This window comes from Equus przewalskii, chromosome 2 (genome assembly GCF_037783145.1).
Source record: "Equus przewalskii isolate Varuska chromosome 2, EquPr2, whole genome shotgun sequence".
Lineage (NCBI taxonomy): Eukaryota > Metazoa > Chordata > Mammalia > Perissodactyla > Equidae > Equus > Equus przewalskii.
This window is the reverse complement of record NC_091832.1, coordinates 90,877,231-90,898,732: the sequence shown is the minus strand read 5'-3', so window position 1 is coordinate 90,898,732 and position 21,502 is coordinate 90,877,231. Positions and strand designations below refer to the sequence as shown.

Below are 21,502 nucleotides of genomic sequence, written 5' to 3'. Positions count from 1 at the left end.
GCTGGTGATTATATATGATAAACTATGAGAAAGCTGCCCACTGCATGCACGCGATGAGTGCTCAGTGACTGTTACTTTATTTCCTGCAGTAGTAAGCGACTTTTGTGCCAGACTCTGGGCTATACAGTTTGCATACGTTATCTCGTTAAGTCCTCACAACATCCTAGTTTTTAAAATTATAATATGAAGATGACAAAAGCATCTACTTAGTATGCTGTTATCTTCATTTTATCTTGAAAAAATTGAGCCATTGTGAAATTGAGCAACTTGCCTCAGGTTGCACAACCGGAAGAGGTTTCTCTACAAATCTTGTACATAGGTAAGAGTTCGTAAAGACGATATGTATCTTTACTTGGAGATTATTAGCCTTAAATGGTAGCCATCAAATGCCCAAATGACTTAGGGGGCTTAGATTTTTGTGTGGGAAGTGACCAACCCCAGACCTTCAGCTAATCCCCTTATCTTTAATTTGTTGGTACTCCCTCCCACAGGAAAGGAGCAGGAAGTCAACTTTTGCCAAAGAAAAAAGTTATATACACGATGAGCAGCAGCCCAAGGGAGATTTGCTGAGCTTTGCCAAGTTCAAGGTATCGGTTTCTCAGCCTTTTACCCAGGGCTGGGAAACACTAGGAGAACATCAGTAGATGAGTCTCTCTTTGGGCTCTTTGAATGTAATTTGCTATTTGGGTTCTCCACTCTGATCATGCTTCTTACTTGGGACTCACTGACACTGTCCGGTAAGAAGCGTTCTACTTCATCCCTGCACCAGCAGCTGGGCTAGTTTCTGGCTCCTTGAGAGGAAGAAAGATTAGAACACTTGCCAGCCTGAGGATGCCATTATAAGCTGTATTTTCTCATGTACTAATGGCCAGGCGTTGTGGCCTTCAGTTGAGCAGTGAACCAACCAGATCCCAAAAGAGGGAGCCAGGAGGAATAAATACCTCAACTTTATTCTCCTTCTTCCCTTCAGTCTCTTGCCAGTGCTTCCCATTGGTTAAGCTTCACTGGAAACCAGAAGGCAAGGAAGTTCAGCTTCATGTACTAGATCATACAAACCTGCCTCCTGGGGTATGCAGCAGGGTGAAGAAAAATGCAGAGTCAATTGAGGTGGGAGAAGGAAACTGTCCAGCACAAAGAGATAGCTCCAAAATCAATACGTCATTGTCCTCTTACGTGAGTTCCCTTTTCACATTGGATGTAAAACTCCCCCTTCCCAGCACTTCTGCTTTGATGTCCCACATCAAATCCAAGATGTCTAAATGTTCTCAGCAGGCGCACTATCTTCCCAGAGTCCTTTGATTTTTATCAATGGCACTATAGTTCCTCTGATCAATTTACTCTTTCATTATATCCCATCACTTGTAAAATCTTTACAGTTCTTTGAAATGGCTCCTTCCCAGATTTGCATCTCTGTTGCTATCTACTACTCCAATACCGAGATTATTACAATAATTCTCAAAGTGGTCGCACTGTCCTTGGTGTCTACCCTCTGCTGTCCTCTCTTCACTCCAATGCCAGGTAATCTTCCTAGTTCACCACTGTCAGCTGTCACTCTTGTTTAAGTAGCTCCACTGTTCCTGGATGAGAGAGTTCAAGTGCATCAGGGCCTTCTCTGTTTTCTCAAGATTCTCCCCTAAGACTTTCTTACATGCCTCCAGGACCTGCCAGACTCTCCTCTTTATTCTGTCCTGAATATGTCATGTTCACCTCTCTCTTTCTGTGCCTTTTCCTTTGATGTCTATCCTCTGCTGAGGATGCCCAGCCTCCTCTCTGATCATTCAAATCTTTTCCACATCTCAAAGTCTCACTCAAGTTTTATCTGTTTCATGAATCAAAATCTGACTACAGCAGGCCACTCGGATTGCCCCTTCTCTGAATTCCTTTAATATGCAGGGTGTGTAACTGAATTAAGGAAACCTCATTTAAAATGGAGTGAGGAGGCCAGAAGTGGGAGTCCTCACATCCTACCATAGGAAGAATCATCAATTACAGACCCCAACAGGAAGAGATATAGATTGCACCCCCAACAAGAAATCAACTACCCCAACAACTCAGCCAGTGAGAGACTGCCACCACCTTGACCTTTCGTTTTCCACCAATGGAATTTTGTTCCAAATAACCCCTTCCAACTTCCTTCTTTTTCTCTATAAAATTTCTTTCTCTCTATAATATTCCTCTCCTTTGCTTGCTGGACTTGCCTGTGGCTTTTGCAATATCTTGGTTTTCCTGAATTGCAAATCCTCTGCTATTCCCAAATAAACCCATTGTGCAGGTAAAATAACTGCTGTTTTATTTTTTTAGGACAAGAAACTGTCTCTGCCTTTCATTTAGATACATATCCCAATGTACTTGAGGGTAGAGGTCCCTAGAATGAGCCTAAATTCCATCCATGGTTGAGGGTGAAATATATTCAAAGCAGATTGAATTGTTGGTGGTTGTCCTAAGAAATGTATTTATACATGGTAGCATCAATGGTTAAGGAGGTTAAGGGTCTAGGAAGGATATTTGCTCATGGATGCCTGGGAAAAGAGGGTTTCCGTATAGACAAGTTCTGGGGAGAAAAGAGTTGGCTGTGGGCAGAAGCTGGAGGGCCTGATTCCACAGAGACCATGGGAAACAGAGGTGGAAAAGCTGCTTAAGAACCTAATCCCTCAAAATAAACAATTGATTATTGCAATGAGCCTGCATACATAAACCTTGTGCGTGCGTAGGGTCAGTGCAAACAATGAGAGCCAAACAAAATTTTGGTAGGCTTAACTCTCTTGATAATTTACAATGCACTAATGTATAATAAAGAAAAACCTCAATGTAAACAGGTCTAATAGGACAAACACACGTGCCCAGAAAAAGCTCTGGGATTGTTTTAGATACTGCTAAGCTGAAGGAAAGTAAATAACTAAGAGTTTCTAATTGTTAAATCTTTCTAAATTTAGCTCTAATTGCTTCTGAGTATCAACAGTTTTCATTGGTATCAGAGGGAGAAAACCAGCAGATCTAAAAGAAGAACAGGGGCCGGTCCATGGCCCAGTGGTTAAGTTCTCACGCTCCACTTCAGTGGCCCAGGGTACGGATCCTGGGCACGGACATGGCACAGCTGGTTAGGCCATGTTGAGGTGGCATGCCGAATGCCACAACTAGAAGGACCCACAACTAAAATATACAACTATGTACTGGGGGGATTTGGGGAGAAAAAAGCAGGAAAATAAAAAGAAAAAAATAAAAGAAAAGAACAGCTAGTGCTTTAATTTATCCACAAAGTCCATCTCTGTTGGAAACCCAAAGATACCGTGATGCTAAGCACAAAAGAATAATCAATTTACTCAAAATACTTAGGTTTTGTGTGACAAACTCCTTGAATGTAGAGACAATTTGTAACTGTACCGACACTTTTAGATCCAAAGGGTGAAAAGGCAAGCTTACTCTTTAAAACTTCTGTACATTTTGGCATTTTACTGTAAACTGTATATCATTATAAGTCAAATCTGTAATGTAATCCAAGTCACAAATCCAAATAAACACATCTTCTGCATATTCACTATTTATTTATTTCATAATGGTGATTTAAACATATTAGCAACTAATTCATTAAAATGCTACCAGCTTTGGGAACAGATAAACTCCTAAACTTCCATGGCTAACACAACAGAGGTTTTGTTCCTGCTCAAGTAATGTTTCTTGCCCAAGTAATCACAGTTTCTAATTGGCTGGCAGCTTTTCATGTGATCTCTGAATCCCAGGCTCTTCCATCACGTGGCTCCCTTCTCCTCTGGGTTTTAGAATTCTCTCCATTCCTCCGGCAGATGGGGAGAAGGCATTGCAGAAGAAAGTCGGACCAGAATTAACACACCTTCATTCTGCTCAAATGCTGTTGATGAGAACTGGATGCAAAAGAACTGGCTGGGCAGCTGCTTCCCGTCAACACTTTTCCCTGGAAAGAGATTGCAAATCTTCGATGGTCAGCTATCCATCTCCACCACATCAACTTAACCAAAATCAAAATTACAATGTTTCTCAAGATATTTAACCCTCCTCCCCCCAGATAAGTCAATTACTAGTTTCTGGATTCAAGAAACTAGGATAACTAAGAAGGAGTATGGCATTACTTTCCTAATACTGGAAAGAAGTATTTTTCCTTTCTGGAAAATAGAATATCCGTGTTAAATATAGAACTTTTTTTATGCTGTGTTGGAAAGCAAACTATGTCACAATTCACTAGCAGAGTAACATTGGGAAAGGTTTTTAATCCTCTCTGAGTTTGGGTTCCTCAATAGTAAGATAGGATGACTCTCTGTTTGAGGTTGCTAAGCTAAAATGATACTCAAACTCACTTAGCCTATTTCCTGTTGTTGTGTAAGTGCAATACATTTTGGTTCTCTGTTGTTGCCCATTGGAAGCAGTGCTAACTTTTCACTGATTCTAACTGTTACTTTTCCTACAGCAGACTACCTGCTCAAAAAGCCTTCAGCAACGCTCTGTTAAAAATCAAAAGTATTAACCCGGAATCCAGGACTAACACAATCTGGTTCCATTCTGCCTCTCTAGCTGTATATGCCTTTATTTAGGACTTAAAAGTTCTGCTCCACTCAAATTCACCAAATACCATGTTTTCAAGATTCAAAAAAATACTTTGCTCTCCTATCTTAACGTTTTTGAAATCAGCATGTGTCTTCCAATCGATTTTTATATTACAGCTATTTCTTCTTCTTTTATCTTTTTTCCAAAAAAAGGAAAAACCAAAAACCTGCTCTTCAGTCAATGGCTTGTCTATGAGTCAGAACACATACTTACTGAGCATCTGCTCTGGGCGGTCATTGAACTAGGTGCTAGAGATACAAATAGCCACCTGCTGGTTCTTCTTGGCTCCACCTTCTGCTTCATGCTCAAACAAGGACTGCACCCCCCACAGAGACACTCATATTCCTACCTATCAAAAGAATTCAAGACTCAGCTGAAATGCCACTTCTTCCATGAAGACTTCATTGATTACTGTGTATGAGGGAATCTATCCCTCTTTGAACCCTCGTAGCAGCTGGTCCTCTCAGGACACTCAGTCTGCATTTTATTGAATTGTTATGTACATATTTTGTTTCCTCTGCCATGTTATGAGCCTGGAGGAGAGAGAGATCAGGTCTTATACATTTTCATATTATATTCCCCATGTGCATTTCAGGGTGTTTCACGGATTAAAGGTGTTGATTGCAACACAGGCCTGTGGTCCAGCTGAGCAATATTCACAGCTAAGCACCTGCAGTCACTACCTACTACCATTTAAGCCAACAGTCAACATCGCTCCAGGAAATCCAGTAGATAGAGATTGCAGTAGCATTCTCAAAGACTTCAGACTTCCCTGTTTTTGTTTGTTTTTAAAAATTAGTGTCCCATTCAGATCATGGGAAGTAGAGAATTGCCAGGCTGAAGATAAATATTTGCTGCAGTAATAGGTATAGAAGGAGCGTCCTGTGGGGATATTACTAGCATCACAAACAGTCATCAAGCATTCTTCAGTTAACCTCAGTCTAAATAGTGTTCTCACGACTGTTATTAGCACAAAAGTAAACTTAGTGGGGACAATTTTTCTAGTCTCATATATATGTAGGATCCTGAAGGTGAAAACAATCTGAAAGATAATGACTGTTGATAAAATGCCAGTTGCCCTGGCGCCTATTTTCTGCTTCAAGTTACTTCGAAAGAAGTCATCTGTACCCAGGGTGAGTGCCATCTGTTCAGCACAATTCAGGAAAATGTCACACTGAAAGGGGCTTTTACAGATCACCTATGACAGCCGTTCTTCTCAAAGTTTAGCATGAACAAGAATCACCTGGGGGCCGGCCCCATAGCTGAGTGGTGAAGTTCACTCGCTCCGCTATGGCAGCCCAGGGTTTCACTGGTTCAGATCCTGGGCGTGGCCATGGCACCACTCATCAGGCCACCTTGAGGCAGCATCTCACGTGCCACAGCTAGTAGGACCCACAATTAAAACATATAACTATGTACTGGAGGGATTTGGGGAGAAAAAGCAGAAAGAGAAAAAAAGAAAAAAAAGAAGATTGGCAACAGTTGTTAGCTCAGGTGCCAATCTTTAAAAAAGAAAAAAGATTTACCTGGAAACCTTGTTAAACACAGTTTGCTGGGCCCACCCTCAGGGTGGCATGTGGCATGTGGGTATGCCAGCTGTGTCCTACCAAGGGGCCCTGCCTAGGTGAGTGCTTAAATCAGCACTTGCTCCAAGTGCACTGGGGTGCAGGACGGTGTCTGTTCAGAGTGAGGAAGGCATCTTACACTAGTTTACACAAAAGTATCATGTAGCTTGGCTGAAGTCTCACCATTCCTGGAAGCAGTGGGACAAGAAGAAGCCATTGTCCAGGTCCTAATGAAAACTGGGAAGCCACACAGTTCATCGTGCAGGGTACCTAGAAAAGAAACAAGAAAATAGGCATAGCCCATAAGTCCCCAGCCAAACAGTTCCAGTCTGCTACCATTTGGGCAGGGATTCAGGGGTCCTGTGTCACAGTTTTTCTCCAGATTACCCTGGCAGAGTTTTCAAGCCAAACATGTAAATCAGCTTCAATTCAATTTGGGGGGAGAACGGTTCTGAGGGCTTATCCTACCATCAACCATGATGTGGCTTTACATCTGAGAGAAATAGCCGTATTATTCTCTTACTATCAGATGCTCTTAAAGGCTAAGAGTAACAGTATCTTTTCCCAGCATCATCATTCATTTGTTCTCGTATTTTCCTTCTTTTAATGTTTCATGCCTTTTCCATTTATCACGTGTCAGAATACAGATCTAGGCTCCCCAGAGGTGCCTCTGGATCAGCCATACTCTCAGTCCACAAAGAGGGCAGCAATAGGAAACTTGCCAAAGCCTCCCCATTTTTCCATTCTAGGGAAGAAGTGGAAGGGTTGCCTTGGTCAAGTACAATATAGCTACAATCATGCACCACATAACAACATTTTGGTCAATAATGGACCGCATACCATACCACCTGGTCCCATAAGATTAGTACCATAGAGTTTAAGGATGTAGCAGATTGTACCATCTAGGTTTGTGTAAGTCCTGTAGGGGAGGAAGAAATTTTCCTATACTCTTCTAGATTCTTCTGGCTGTTTTAAGAAATAAATTGACATGAGGCAGATTAAAAGGAGAAAAACAAAAGTTTAATAACATGTATATATGGGAGAAACCCAGGAAAACCAAGTAACTCACCAAAACAGCTGAAGCTCTCACCTTAAATACTATTCTCAGCTAGAGACAAAAGACGTTGGGAGTAGGGAGAGTCAGGGACTTCAAAGGGAAGGAAGGTGGGGCTGGCCCCGTGGCCGAGTGGTTAAGTTCACGTGCTCTGCTTCAGCGGCCCCGGCTTTCGCCAGTTGGGATCCTGGGCGCAGACATGGCACGGCTCATCAGGCCATGCTGAGGCGGTGTCTCACATAGCGCAACCAGAGGCGCTCACAACTGCAGTATACAACTAGGTACTGGGGAGCTTTGGGGAGAAAAAGGAAAAATAAAATCTTTAAAAAAAAAAAGGGAAGGAAGGCAATTCACAAGTAGGTGAAAAGGAGCAAACATTTGAAAACAAGGGTCTGTTTGGCCACACAGAAACAGAACAACACATAAGGGAGCCCAAGAAACAGGCTTTTCTAGGTTCCTCCCTGTCCACCACCTAGTTCACATTATCCTAAGCTGATAGCTCACTTCCCGAGACAGGATTTTGTTTGTTTTAAAGATTGGCACCTGAGCTAATGTCTGTTGCCAATCTATTTTTTTTTCCTCTTCTTCTCCTCAAAGCCCAAGTGCATAGTTGTATATCCTAGTTGTATGTCATTCTTAGTTCTAAGCCACCTCAGCTTGGCCCGATGAGCTGTGGCACATCCATGCCCATGATCTGAACCAGCAAAACCCTAGACTGCTGAAGTGGAGTGTGCAAACTCAACCACTCTGCCCCTCACTTCCTGAGACAAGTTTTTTTTATCTGAATTCTTTTAGATAGTTAAGAAGGAGGTAACAAGCAAAACTCTGAGTCTTGTTTCTTAAAAATAATCAGCCTGAGATAATCCTCATGTTAAAGAGACACATTTTGGGGTGGCAAATTTTGTTCCCCTTCAGTACATTCTATGATGTTCGCACAACGGTGAAATCACCTAATGACATATTTCTCAGAACGTATTCCGGTCTTTAAGTGACACGTGACTGTATATCCCCACTATATGGGGTGAGTGAGGGAAATGGAGTGAGTCATATACTCAATCCTTGTTTGCCACGTGATATGAAGTCAGTATCCAACACAGGAGTTTCTTTAAAAATATGCACATTTATGTTCAAGGGAATAGAAATGATGTCTTGGGCAGCAATTTTCCCTTCCACTGGGTCATCCAAATGTAATGTCAGTCCTTTAAACACAGGATCCAATAAAACAAAAGTTTGTACTGATGGGGTTCAGGGCAGGCTGCCCCAAGATGCGCCACTCTGGTATGAGAATTATTTTGAGCTGAAGACAATAAAGGCTCAGAAGACCCAGGAAGAACATTCAACCTCCCTCTGCCAAACTGCCTAAAAGAATTTAACAAGAAGGCCTGTTCCAGGAAGGAGCTCATACCATACGATAGCTATAGTGTGATGTAAAATAGGTGTGATAGAAAGACACCAACAAACCCATTTCTTGGCCCAGCAAAACCTGTTTACCAAACATTTGCATTGCATCTCCACGTAAATTTTCTTCTTCCCCTCTGAAATCCCAAAGCACTACCCCCAACATCCTCCTTGTCTGTAGCTGAAGATATTTCAACAGGCAGCCTCCGTCAGATGGCTGAGTTACTCAGTTTCTCCCGAGTTTCTCCCACGTATATATGCTATTAAACTGTGTTTGATTTTCTCCTGCTAACCTGCCTTTTTAATTATTTAACCAGCCATAGGAACCTTAAGGAAAAGGTGGGGTGGGGGGGGGGTGGTGTTGAATTCTTCCGCTTCCCCAACAGTTTCATGGGAAAGAGAGAGAGTTCTATCACAGCACCATCCTCCACCTCTTCATTTCCATCTCCAGCACCGAAAAATCTTTGTATTTATTTATTTTTATTGAGATGTAATTGACATACGACACTATATTAGTTTCAGGTGTACAACATAATGATTTGATATTTGTATATATTGCAAAAATGATCACTATAAGTCTAGTTAACATCCTTTGTGATACATAGTTACAGAATTCTTTTTTCTTGTGATGAGAATTTTTACAATCTACTCTCTTGGCAACTTTCAAATTTGCAATACAGTATTGTTAACTGTAGTCCCCATGCTGTACATTACATCCTCAAGACTTACTTATTTTATAACTGGACGTTTGTATCTTTTGACCACCTTCACCCAGTTCAAACCCCCCTCCAAAATCCCCCACCTCTGACAACCACCAATCTGTTCTCTGTGTCTATGAGCTTGCCAAAAACCTTTTTAAAACTGTTCCTCCTTTGCTACTCGTATTTGGACAAAGCACCTGTTCCCCTAACTGATCTAGCCAGCCCACCACATCTTTACACTGTATTTTCAATAATGTTTCAATTACCTGTTCTAGTATCAATTTAACAGCTACTCTAAGGTGGTAGGGAATATGATATGTCCACCTTATGGTGGGATTTGGGGGGCCTATTTCTATACATCGGCCATGTAGAATGCATTCTTTGGTCCAGCAAGATGTATGATAGGGAACAAAATAGCCCTTGACAGTGGATGGAATAAATGTCAAACTCAGTTGACTCTTCTAGAGGCGTAGACAGCAATCCTATATAGTTCACTGGCTTGTATGCTGGGACCCCTGTGCCCAGGAGATATTTCCAAATGCCATCTTTAAATGGCTACTTCATTGTTGATGTTGTTGTTAGCATTCCACAGTCTCTTACCAGAAGAATGGCTTAGGTAAGAGGCAAGCGGGGTATATCATCACTCCACCCAGTATTGCATGGCTTTGGCACCACTGTACCTGCTTAAATTGCCCAGATGCCTACTTCTAGGGAATCACGGGGCATCAGCTCAACGTTCTCCTTCTTGAGCCAACTTGATTCTTGTGGGCATCTCTGTGATCCACTATAATCCTCCCTCGGAAGTCCTGTAGGGCCTTCCACAATTTCTTCCCTACACTGGGAGTATTCTTAATGTTAATTCATCAAGATTCTCAAATTTCTTACTGTCTATGACTCTTTATGTCCACAAACACTGCCCTGAAGTAAGAAACTAAGTTCGCCTTCCATCGTCGTGTATACTGTTCTCAACTCAGCCCACTGCATGGACTTACCATTGCATTACTATTTGACTGGGTTTTTACTGTCCATGGGGCAAATAGTAGCTAACTTTTATATTGGAGTTCCTATGATACAGGACCTCTCATGGATAAACCAAGAAACTTATTTTATTTTGGTGGACAGAGAGCTATGAGATTTAGACCATTCAGCAACAGAAGTGGACTGCTAATTAGTCCTAAAGCAGAGATGCTACCTGCTCATATGTGTTAAAATTCCTCAGAGAGGCCGGCCAGGTGGCGAGGTGGTTAAGTTCACACACTCTGCTTGGCCAGCCCAGGTTCACAGGTTTGGATCCTGGTTGCAGACCTACACACCGCTCATCAAGCCATGCTGTGGTGGCGTCCCATATACAACATAGAGGAAGTTTGTCACAGATCTTAGCTCAGGGACAATCTTCCTCAAGGAAAAAAACAAAAACAGAGGGAGATTGGCAACAGACATTAGCTCAGGGACAATCTTCCCCACCAAAAAAAAAAAAAAAAAAAACAAACCCAAAAACCACCTCAGAGACACTTCCTGAGAGGTGAATTTCATTTCATTTGAATTTTGTTGTGAAGCTTTCTATTTATCACAACTTCTTTCTGATATCAGCCATATCATATCATAGGTAGTTTGGATCTTAATTTGCTGTTCTTAAGTTATGGGGACTGTTTTCATAACAGCCCAACAGCATGCTGGCAAACCAGCTCTCTGGGACGTCATCAGGAACTTTTTGAGTCCAAAAATCCCAGTGGTTGCCACCAGGTGGCAGTATTATATTTCAGTCAGAGTTTCCAATTTGCATGCAGAGTCACAAACTTCTGAAATTGTGTGAATGTGTTAGAATCGTCGAGTATCAGCAGCATGCATTATATATTTCTTCATAGCTTGCTAAATAATCCTTCAAGGTGTCGTGCCTCCTTTCTGTTGGCAGGGTCCTGGAGGGAAGAGTAATTTATTACTTACTGTTTACAGAATACCTCTGGTGGCGTAAAGTTATTGTTAGAAATTTCACTGATTGCACTAGGCTCTGAATCTTAGCTGGATTGATTAACCATTCGGCTAGTCATATTGTGCCACTGCAGCCCTCAAATCTGAGTTTCTTCCTCCACGGGGGAAATGATCATAATATCATCGATATTATGAATTAACTTAATCTTGATGGTGATCATGTCTAAATCCAATCTCACCAAATTGTGGCAGTGAGTTGGAGAAGTCAGATATCCTTGGAGAAGGACCATACACATATGTTACATTCCTTCTCAGGTACAAGCAAGTTGTGCGTGACTTCTCTCTGAGGGTGAAATCAGGAAGATAGCTTTAACTAAATCTATCACAAAGAAAAAATCCAGTCACAGTTAGCTTTTTGAACCTATTATACAATTTTTACAATGCCTGGCATTGTAAAACAGACACTTGTTTAAATCAAGGAAACTGTCTTGTCTACATCATGACAGTTACCAGTTATTTCCAAGAGCCTTCGCTTTTCCTCCTGGGCCACAGAGGATTCATAGAAAGCACTAGCGGAGCTTAGCACTTCTGCTCCCATTGCTCCCTAATGAAAGATGAGGTTTTCTGTGTCCCTCCAGAATCTGACACTGCCTGATATTTACTACAAAGGAAGGTCTGACCAAGTCTCAGGGCTTCCCTTTTGCACATCCAGTTAAAACTACATCAAGGGCAGACTTCTCTGTCGCTTGAAGATATTTGACTTTAAGCTGGTAGTGACAAGGACCTTCATCACATCCATTCTAATGACATATTCTGGTAAAGGCAAGAAGTGGATATTACTTTCTTCCTTATTTCTCCATCTTCAGCTTCCTAGTGCTCCTGGTGCTATCTACCATAACCTTCCCATATGCCCCAAACTTCAATTTTCATACCTTAATACTGCCTTTCCATTCCCCTGTTGGCATTATGGTACATTTTGCATCATCATTCAATGGTTTCAAAAAGATTTTCCGCTATCGTCTGCCGCTCCACACTAACTATATAATACAACTTGGACCCCATACCAGGGGTCAAATGAAAATTTCTTCACCCTCATATTAATCGCCCTTTTCTCCCACAATGTTAATTGATGAATTAAAATCACTACCTGTGCTAAACACCTTATTTCCCTATTTCCCTTCAGCATCGTTGGCTTTAAACTCATCCAGGCTGGGATAACTGGTACAGATCTGATAGGGTACTCAGGTGAGGTGGAGGCAGGAGCTAGAGTAGGTTTCCCTCCTCTCAACTATTATTAATGTGCCACCAAACCCTTTGTAGGGATCCTGTCAAATTCCTGCTTCTCAGGCCAGCCCAGTGGTGCAGTGGTTAAGTCCGCACATTCTGCTTCGGCAGCTTGGGGTTTGCCAGTTCAGATCCTGGCACCGATTGACAAGCCATGCTGTGGTAGGCATCCCATGTACAAAGTAGAGGAAGATGGGCACGGATGTTAGCTCAGGGCCAGTCTTCCTCAGCAAAAAGAGGAGGATTGGCAGCAGATGTTAGCTCAGGGCTAATCTTCCTCCAAAAAAAAAAATTGTCACTTCTCTATTCCCCCTCACCCTCTGCCTTAAAAAAAAAAATCACGTAAATAGTTCTACCTGATTTGATATTTATTTCCCTTGTTCTGGTTGCCATTTTCACCCCAGCCCGTTAGCTTAATTCTAAATAGCTTAAACGTTCTTTTCATTGGTAAAGCCAATTACTAGAAGCTGTGAGAACAAATCCAGCTTGACAGTCTGTATATTTCCTCCTTCTCCCATTAAAAGAATCATATGGGAAACCCATACCTGAGAGGCCACCCCTAATCACAGTATGTAACATAGGTACATGGAACTGCAACAAAAACCATCATAAAACCAGTCAGGGTTGATGGCTATCAATATTTTTACGCTTCCATAGAGGTAATCCATTTCACTATTAGTAAAAGGAGTATAAAATTTCCCTTCTCAGTATAAATTTGCTGCATTTCAGGCTTCATACACTCCAAAAGGAGCAGTGATATTTAATTTGGGTCCTCTATGGATCAAATGCTGAACACCACAAGTTCTCGAGTAACAGTCATCCCAAACAACTCTTCCCATTAACCAGTTTCTAAAATCAACAATGCCTTGGTTGTTTAGTCTGAGAATTCAACAACGCAGAGATTTCACAGTACTACTCAAAAATATAACCACATTCCATTATACTATAGCCTTTGTTTTCCATGTAGGTGTATCTGATAAGGCCAGATAAAAGCATGCAGGTTGGTTCAGAGACCAATATAGGTCCCACCTTCTCCTTAAAGGCAGAATTCTAACCTTCGGACTTAATCACCACTTAGCCAGCCTCATGGAAGAAAAAACCAAAGAGAAAACGAGAGAAAGAGAGGACATCAATCTTCCCTGGAGGGCAGGAGTGGTTTAACATTTCTCTCAGGTATATGCAAATGAATTAATAGAAAAGGGAGAAGACAATCATTTGCATGTAACATTTTACTGTACAGTGACCCTGCGTCCAATAAATGCAGTTCAATCAATTTCTCAGGTTCTTACCAAACAGGTTAGCATTTCTCTTGGAGAAAAACGTGGATAGAAGTGGGCCAAGAGGCAGCATGGAGACAAGGAGAAGAGTTCCTCTCTGCACTCCCTACTCAGTATAGCACATTGAAAAGACAAAAGGATGATGTCATTGCACTACAGCATTATCTCACTCTCTATTTCATGAATGTCTTGTGTAATAATGGAGAGACCCTGAAGTATAAATTAGTTTGTACTGCTTAATTTGCTAATTTGGCTGTGTACTTTGCCTTTCTGAATCTTTTTACATACAAAAAACCCACAAACTGTTCAATGAGAGGATCTTTAAGTTCCCTTCAAGATCTAAGATTCTATGATTTTATTATTATAGTATATGTCCAGATTTCGTTACCAAGTTGATTGTTGGTTGCTTCTGTGAGGCAGGGATGATGGCTTATGCACCCTTCACGTGTCTAGTGTTTTACAATTAGTACCTTTTAAAAAGATGTCGGTTGAGGTGTGGAAAAGTATTGCTGCTTCAATTTGTGTTAACAAGGGGCTGAAGGGAAAATACATAAATATGCTTGCATAGACTATTCCTGGAGGTATAAACGAGAAACTAATACCAGATGCTTTCTAGTAAGGGGGCTGAGGGACCAGGAGTCTTGTGTGGGTCGGGGGAAGTTATTTTGCATTGTAAATTGTCCTTTGTACTTATAGTCTACTCTCCCCTTGCTCTTTCTCCTCCAGCCGCACTGGCTTTCTTGCTATTCCTCCAATTTAGGAAGTATGCTCCCGACAGGAGTACTCTGCACTTGCGGTTCTAACGTCTGGAGACTCCTCTGACTACATTGTATGCACCCACCCCCCGCCAACTTCCTAATACCCCTTTCTTCAGCACCACCTGACACGCTAAATATTTGCGTCTATTTAGTTATGACTCGCTTTTGGAACACTGCCTGGTGCATAACAGGCAATCATCAGATACTTTTTGAATTAATGAATGTACTGTTCTAAGTTGATTTTTAAAAAAAGCATGTGGATAATAACTTTTTCAAGGAAAACAACCAATTAAAGAATGTTTGATGAATTAACTGTTAGATGTTTATTATAGGATAAAGTCCAGACTCCTTTTCTCACCATATAAGGCTCTCCTTATCTGCCACGTATTGCCATGGGCAAGTCGTTTAACATAAGTTCCCTTTCCTCATCCATAAAGTGGGGTTATTAATAATTACTTTACAGAATTAAGGTTAAATATAGGTGAACGCGCTTTTATAACTTTGGCGCTATGAAAGTTACCAAAAGCACAGTGTTTCTTCCTTGCTTGGAGTCTAGGAGCACCACACGGTTTCAAGTTGCGCCAACCACCTGAGATTTAAAGCCAGAAAAGCCTCAAGGGCTGCTCCAGGAGAGATCAATCTTGCGCGTGGGGAGCGCTTGTAGTTGCTGTTGCCAAGGAAACCGTCCGGCGTCCCTAGAATCCAATCACGAGCGCCGAGGCAGCTCTGCTCGACCGCCTTTCAGCGTTAGCAATTGGTGGAACGCGAGCCAATCGGAAGAGGTCGGAGGGGCGGGGGCGGGGCTGGCAGTGTCCTGGGCAAGGCGTTCCCGCGGCCTCGCTTCCTGACTTCCGGGTCGCGGTGCTTGCAGGGAGCGCTCTGCGAGTAGCGTCGTTTCCGTTGCCGGCTGTTTGCAGTTGGGGAAACCGAGGCAGCTCCAGCTTCCCCCTAGTTCTTCCGCTCCTGTGAGGTGGCCGCTGTTTCTTTTCGTCTCGCCCCGCGCTGCTTCGGTGCGGCTGCGCTGAGGGCGCGCGGGCTGCGCGAGCCCCGCGGTGTCCTACGGCGGATCCGCGGGGCCCCGGGGATGGCAGGGCTTTGTGCGAGCCGGTCCCTCCCACTGGCGGGCAGCGCGCGAGCTGGGCTCGGCTGGGCTCGGCCAGGCTCCGGAAGAGGGGCTCCGCGCAGCGGCTCCCCGAAGTCTGGGGAGCTCAGGCGCCACAAAGCTTCAGTTCCCTCCGCTTGGCAGTGCTGCTGCTTTTGTCTTGACGAGCGCGGACTGGATGGATTCATTTTCAAGTCACAGTTCAGCCCATCTCTGATGTGCATTCTTTCTGCGCTGACCTGCGGGGGGGTTCGAATTTGACAATCCCTCAGGCCCCATTGTGGAGATGGGAATGTTTAAGGCCGGAAGGAGATGAGCATTTTTGTTTGTTCTTAAGTAACTCTTCCTCACTTGCATTGCCCCCATCCCAATTCATTTAGGAGCTGAAGATCTTTCTTTGGCATAAAGATTCAGTTTTATCGATGGTGTAGTTTATTACTATTCTGAGTATTTCTGCTCTCACTTTTTGAATGGAAAATCAACAATTAGCCAGGGTGTGATCTACTCCTGTTCAACTTGAATACTTCAATTTGTAAGCCATATGTAGTGTTTTTATTTACCGGCATCATCTGACTGTGGGACAGATGTAACTAGAATTATCCATAGGGGTTAAGAAGAGCTTATTCCTTAGAAAAACAATTCTGATATGTGGCATATTTTATTTAATTGTGCTTAATTGGGTTCCTTTTGTAGCTGAACTGTTGAGCCGCATTCTCAAAGACTAAGAAATTAAAATAGGGAACAGAGCTTGAATCTAAATAAGTAGTTTGATTTTTACAGTTGTTTTAAAGTGATAAATTGACCATTTGACCATCATTTAATTAATCTAAATTGTATATATTACACCTGTCATTGTTTTCGTAGATGCCTAAACACTACTACAAAATAGACACAATGGAATAACATAAAAGATATTGATATAATTTGGGACTTGATGAGTTGGATAAACTAACATTTTTCATTTTAAAATCCAATATAAGGCTGTTAAACCTGTCATATATTTCCTTCTCCAGGAAAAAATGTTTGTTTCTTTGTGGGAGTTCTTCTATGGGCACTTTTTTCGATTTTGGATGAAATGGCTCTTACGACAGATGACTGGAAAGTGTGAACTGCAGCGAATTTTTGATACCTATGTAGGTGCACAAAGGACACACAGGATAGGTAATGTTACTAAAAGGAGAATAATTAAAAACAGGAAATTTTAACTCGGAATGAATATTTTTTCTCAATACTCATATGCACTCGTGTATCCTGATCAAGTCATTTAAACTCAGTTTCGTAATCTTTGAAATCTAGCTTGAATCCTTCCAGCTCTAAAACTATGATTTTATAGAAAAGGAAACTGATGGTTATTTAATTCTGCATGTGTGCAAAGAATTATCTTCTCTGCCTCCTGAAATTCATCACTTGTACCTTAGACTATAGTTGCAACCTATTTTCTAGAGAAAAATCTTTATGCTTGTATAAGCCCTTTGAAGTTTTAGCTCAAGTGAAGGGGAAGAATGAGTGGATCTAGATCCATTTTTATAGTCAGCATCGTTCATCAATCTTTTAATCTCTTACCTAATCATGAAAGGACAATAATAGGTATCTAGTGATCCCTGGGAAGGATTATTAGACTCAAAATCTGCACTGGGCAATACTCTAGCCATTACTCACGTGTGGCTCTTGAGCACTTGAAACATGAATAGTCTGAATTGCGATGTGCGGAAGTATAAAATATATACAGAGTGTCAACGAGCTTATATAAAAAGGAAATGTAAAAATATCTCACTAATAATTGTTTATGTTCATTATATGTTGAAATAATATTTTGGGTATATTGGATTAAAAATATATTAAAATTTTATCTGTTTCTTTTACTCTAACGGGGCTACTAGAAAAACTTAAGTACGCATGTGGCTCACATTTTGGCTTGCGTTGCATTTCTGTTGAATGCTGCTTGTCTGTTACCTCCTAAAATTCATCAGCTTTTAATGCTTAATTGAAAATATTGCTTTCAATTAGAATAGGAATGAGTGAGACATATGGTTGAGGTCAATTCTCTTTGGCCAGAGTAAGGAAGACCAGGGATTGTCTGCAGTTCATGTTCACTGCGTTAAATGGAAAATCATGACTTAACCAGATCTTTTGTGTTGAACAAGTTTGCTTCACCTAAGAAATCCACCCCTGTAAGATTTGGGGAGGGAGTGTTGGTATCCAAGACAACATGGGGAGAATGACAGACATGAGGGAGTAGGCCTCAGGGCAGCTGGATGATTGAAGTTTAATTACTTCCCTAGTTTTCTCACAACTTTGTGGCTGACTTAAATTATTGCCTGCTCTTTTGATTTGCCCTTTTGACGGCTCTGAGAAGAACAAAGTACCTCTTGATAAGAAACCTTGGCAATATCGGTTGGTTTTTTATAGTATGGGGGAAGAACATATTAAGGCCTTATTTTGTGGCAAAAACATTCTTCTGGAATTTTTCAAATTACTGAGAAAAAGGAGACTATTCATCAGTGTGCCTGAAAAATTTTTAAATAGACCAGTAAAAATATTCTTGTCATTCTTGAGACAGAAAACCAGAATGGAGAAGCTATACTGCTGTTTGTCTGGTTAGAGAATGGTTGGCCAAATAACCTGAAGTCTTTTCATTCTTGCCCCTTTGTTGTTGGATGATTCAGTTGCTGGCTCCCCAAATCTAAACGTGTACTCTTTAAAGCTAATAAATGAAGAAAATATCATAGAGAACTCTTTCAACTTTAGTCTTAAGTTGAGTTTCTGGGACCTGAGCTATTCTGAGGCAGCCGTGCATGAGTTTGCAGTGGCTAGTGGACACTTGGTGTTCCACACAGAAACAGATGACCCTGGGGAAATAAGTTGGTCTCACCAGTTTGGCTCTGGTATGTTGTGTTGGTTTGAGGATTTTGGAATCATATCTAGTTCTCTATACTGTAAGGATAAAATTTTAAAATGCTTGCTGTGTTATTCATGTAGAAATGATATCTTCTAATTTTATTAGAGGAATTTATTACTGGTTTGATATTTATACTATTTATTTATGGAGTAATTCAACAGCATTTAAGTGATAACATTCTGGTTTATTTTTTTTCATTTCAGAAAATTCCTTGACGTACTCCAAGAATAAGGTAGGATCATATCAAGGTGATAATTCTAGCAAACTTAACTTGGGGATACTTTTCCTTTAAAAGAATGCCTGAATTTTAGAATTATTTTTAGTGTCCTACTGGAAGAATCTTTGCCGTAAAGAGTATTGAGTGAAATTTTCCCACTTTAGAAGTAATATTCTATTTTGAAAACATTTTCTATGTGTGTCTGTATTTGTGTACTACTTGTGCACAAAGAAGGTATTTGAATAATTTGTCCTCTTCTGTGGTTTTGCTTGTTTATTTTTGCCTGAAAACTTGGTAGCTTTTGGGAAAATGGGGTCTTAGGGCGAAAACCTTCTCTTAGACTGTATCCTTAGGATAGCTTTTTATGTGAAAGAAAAGCAAGCAATTTTGGGTAGTTATAGGAAACCCTGGTCATGAACCTTTTGCTCCAAAATAAATCATACTTCATGTTGTTTATTAATCAGCTTTTGCTGTGTAACAAACTTATAAAATCTCAGGGCATTTAACAATACGTTATTTATTTCTTCCTCATGTGTCTCTGGGCCAGCTGGAAAGGCTTCTCTTTAGGCTGGTGTCAAGTTCAAGTCTGTTCCAATTGTCTCGTTCTGGGACCTAGATTGAAAAGATAGTGGGTCCCTGGGGTATGTTCTTCTCACAGTGGATCATTGAATCCAACCACATAGACATATTTTAAGTTTCCTTGTGTCATGTCCATTAACATCCCATTGGCTAACATAAGTTACATGGCCAAGCCCAGGTCAAGGGGTGGAGACATACAATATGCCTACCATAAGGCCATAGTATATAATTCAATTACAGGAGAGTGCAAAATTGAGACTGATAATTCAGTCTACTACACGCTGTACTTCCCTATAGTAGTTCACAATTTTTTCTATATATATATGTAGATAGATTATTTGGTGTGGCAAAGGTAGAGTGTGGGTCATCTAGACCATTGTTTGAAATCCCAAGTAGATCACAGCCAGCATTAAACAACGACATAACGAATAGAATAGAAAATATTTAGAAAACATTGGTCATAATAAGGTTAAATGTTATTTTATGAAATTTTAATTTTAGTTATCTATGTGTGTGTGCATCTATATGTGTTTTAGGTATCTATGTATGTTTGTGCTTGGTTGTGATGTACAATGTGGATCAAAAATTTAGAGTCAAAAAAAGTTGACTTGCTACTGTCTAGTGATATTGATGTGAGTTAATATGTCATGCTGGAAGGAATATGGATGTTGTTGAATGTTGCAAACATGTAAGTTATGTTATGGAGAGTGACTTATAAGTTAGGTGCTTTACTGATTTACTTTCAGTCTTTTATTTAAGAATGGTCAGTGTAAGAATAACTCATATACATGAATGAATATTGAGGGGAGGAGTCTAGAGTCCTACTCTTTTGTTCAGAATGTTAGAGAGTAATTAATATTCTTTTTTTTAAATGAGAACAGAGGGATCTAGAAAGTTAACAAGTTGCTGGTTCTAAAAATTTATTTATACCTTATCCACTCATATAGTTCCATTAATTGGAATTTAGGATGCCATTTCACAAAGCAACAATATCGTAAATTGTAGATGAACCTCTGGAGAGGTCCTGGAACTGAGAACTCAGTGTCACATCTATTCTGTGTAACTATTATTACTGCAATTGATTGTAACAACATTTTTGGTCACAGAATTTACTAATGGGATTTTGTGTGTGGTAAGATTATGCCAAACTCAAGTGGGACCATGCATAAGATGTTACTTTTTCAGAACTCTAGTGCCTCGGTCAAATCCGTGACCAAAGTATGAATGATTGCCATCTATTCAACATTCCACCAGGGTCTTTGGGATATGCAAAAGAAGTAAAGACCAGTATTGCATGCAGTTATAAATAGGCATTTAGAGAAGGAAGAGGTAAATTTGGCCTGAAGTGTTTGGGGAATTTAAGGTAGTGATTGCAAATTAAAGAAAAACAAAATGTTCATTATTTTTTAGGTCATTTACTGGCTATTAAAAGGTCACTTGAAAAGTAAACATTAAAATTTATTCTTTTGGCTTTATTATTAAAAAGTATAAATTGCTAATAGTGTTTTGTAGGACATACTAAAAGAATGATCAACAAATGGGTAGTTAATTCCTTACTGAATTAAATCATAGAAGCTTTGTTTTCTTGAAGTTTTAAATCTGAGATAAACTTGTCAGTAAACAAATGGAGGAAGCCTCATCAATTTAAACATACAGTTTATGGTATGTATTGCATCTCATTTGTATATTTTATTTGGTTTGTAGAGTAAAATTGAATTCTGATTTTGTGCTCTTTTTATCAACCTTATCTGCTTTTTTGTATGAAAGAACTCTAGATTCAAATCCTGGTTTTATCACTTACCAGTTGTTTGACTTGGTGCAATTTACTCATCGTAAAAGGAGGTATTAATACCCACATGGTTGTTTTAGGATTAGAGATATTAATATGGAAGCAGTCTAAGAGAATGCCAGTACATGATAGGTGTCCAACAGACAGTAGTTACTAGGAATATTAATGATAATGGGATTGAACCAATATATACTACAAGATTTTTAGAAGTTTAAAATATTCGTGAGAACCTCTTAGGTATTTAAATACTTAGCATTACCAATGATTACTGTGAATAAAAGTGATTTTATTCTATGAAGGCCAATTCCCTGAAGCAGTGGTAGTATGGTCAACGGTACCATAGTGGAAATTCTTTCTTCGATTGTTAAAAATTGA

General features: G+C 40.5%; 1 protein-coding gene and 1 long non-coding RNA gene across 8 annotated transcripts in view; one reads left to right on the top strand and one right to left on the bottom strand.

Moving 5' to 3' along the window:
* Positions 1–10,809: 10,809 nt before the first annotated feature.
* LOC139081807 (uncharacterized) lies at positions 10,810–15,229 on the bottom strand. Its single transcript, XR_011537145.1, has 2 exons — positions 15,062–15,229; positions 10,810–11,209 (listed from the first exon to the last, which is right to left on the bottom strand). It is a non-coding gene; the product is annotated as an uncharacterized lncRNA (long non-coding RNA).
* A 91-nt stretch (positions 15,230–15,320) lies between these two features.
* ELMOD2 (ELMO domain containing 2) overlaps positions 15,321–21,502 on the top strand; it is a 31,981-nt gene continuing 25,799 nt past the window's right edge. The window contains exons 1-3 of one of the 7 annotated variants that reach the window (XM_008528538.2): positions 15,321–15,511; positions 16,657–16,804; positions 18,746–18,774. In XM_008528538.2, the coding sequence (XP_008526760.1) occupies positions 16,663–16,804; positions 18,746–18,774 (171 nt within the window). In that variant the 5' untranslated portion in view covers positions 15,321–15,511; positions 16,657–16,662. Of the gene's footprint in view, positions 16,176–16,656; positions 16,805–18,745; positions 18,775–21,502 lie in introns of all 7 variants that reach the window. The other 6 variants (XM_008528540.2, XM_008528541.2, XM_008528542.2 and 3 more) reach the window with 6 other exon arrangements.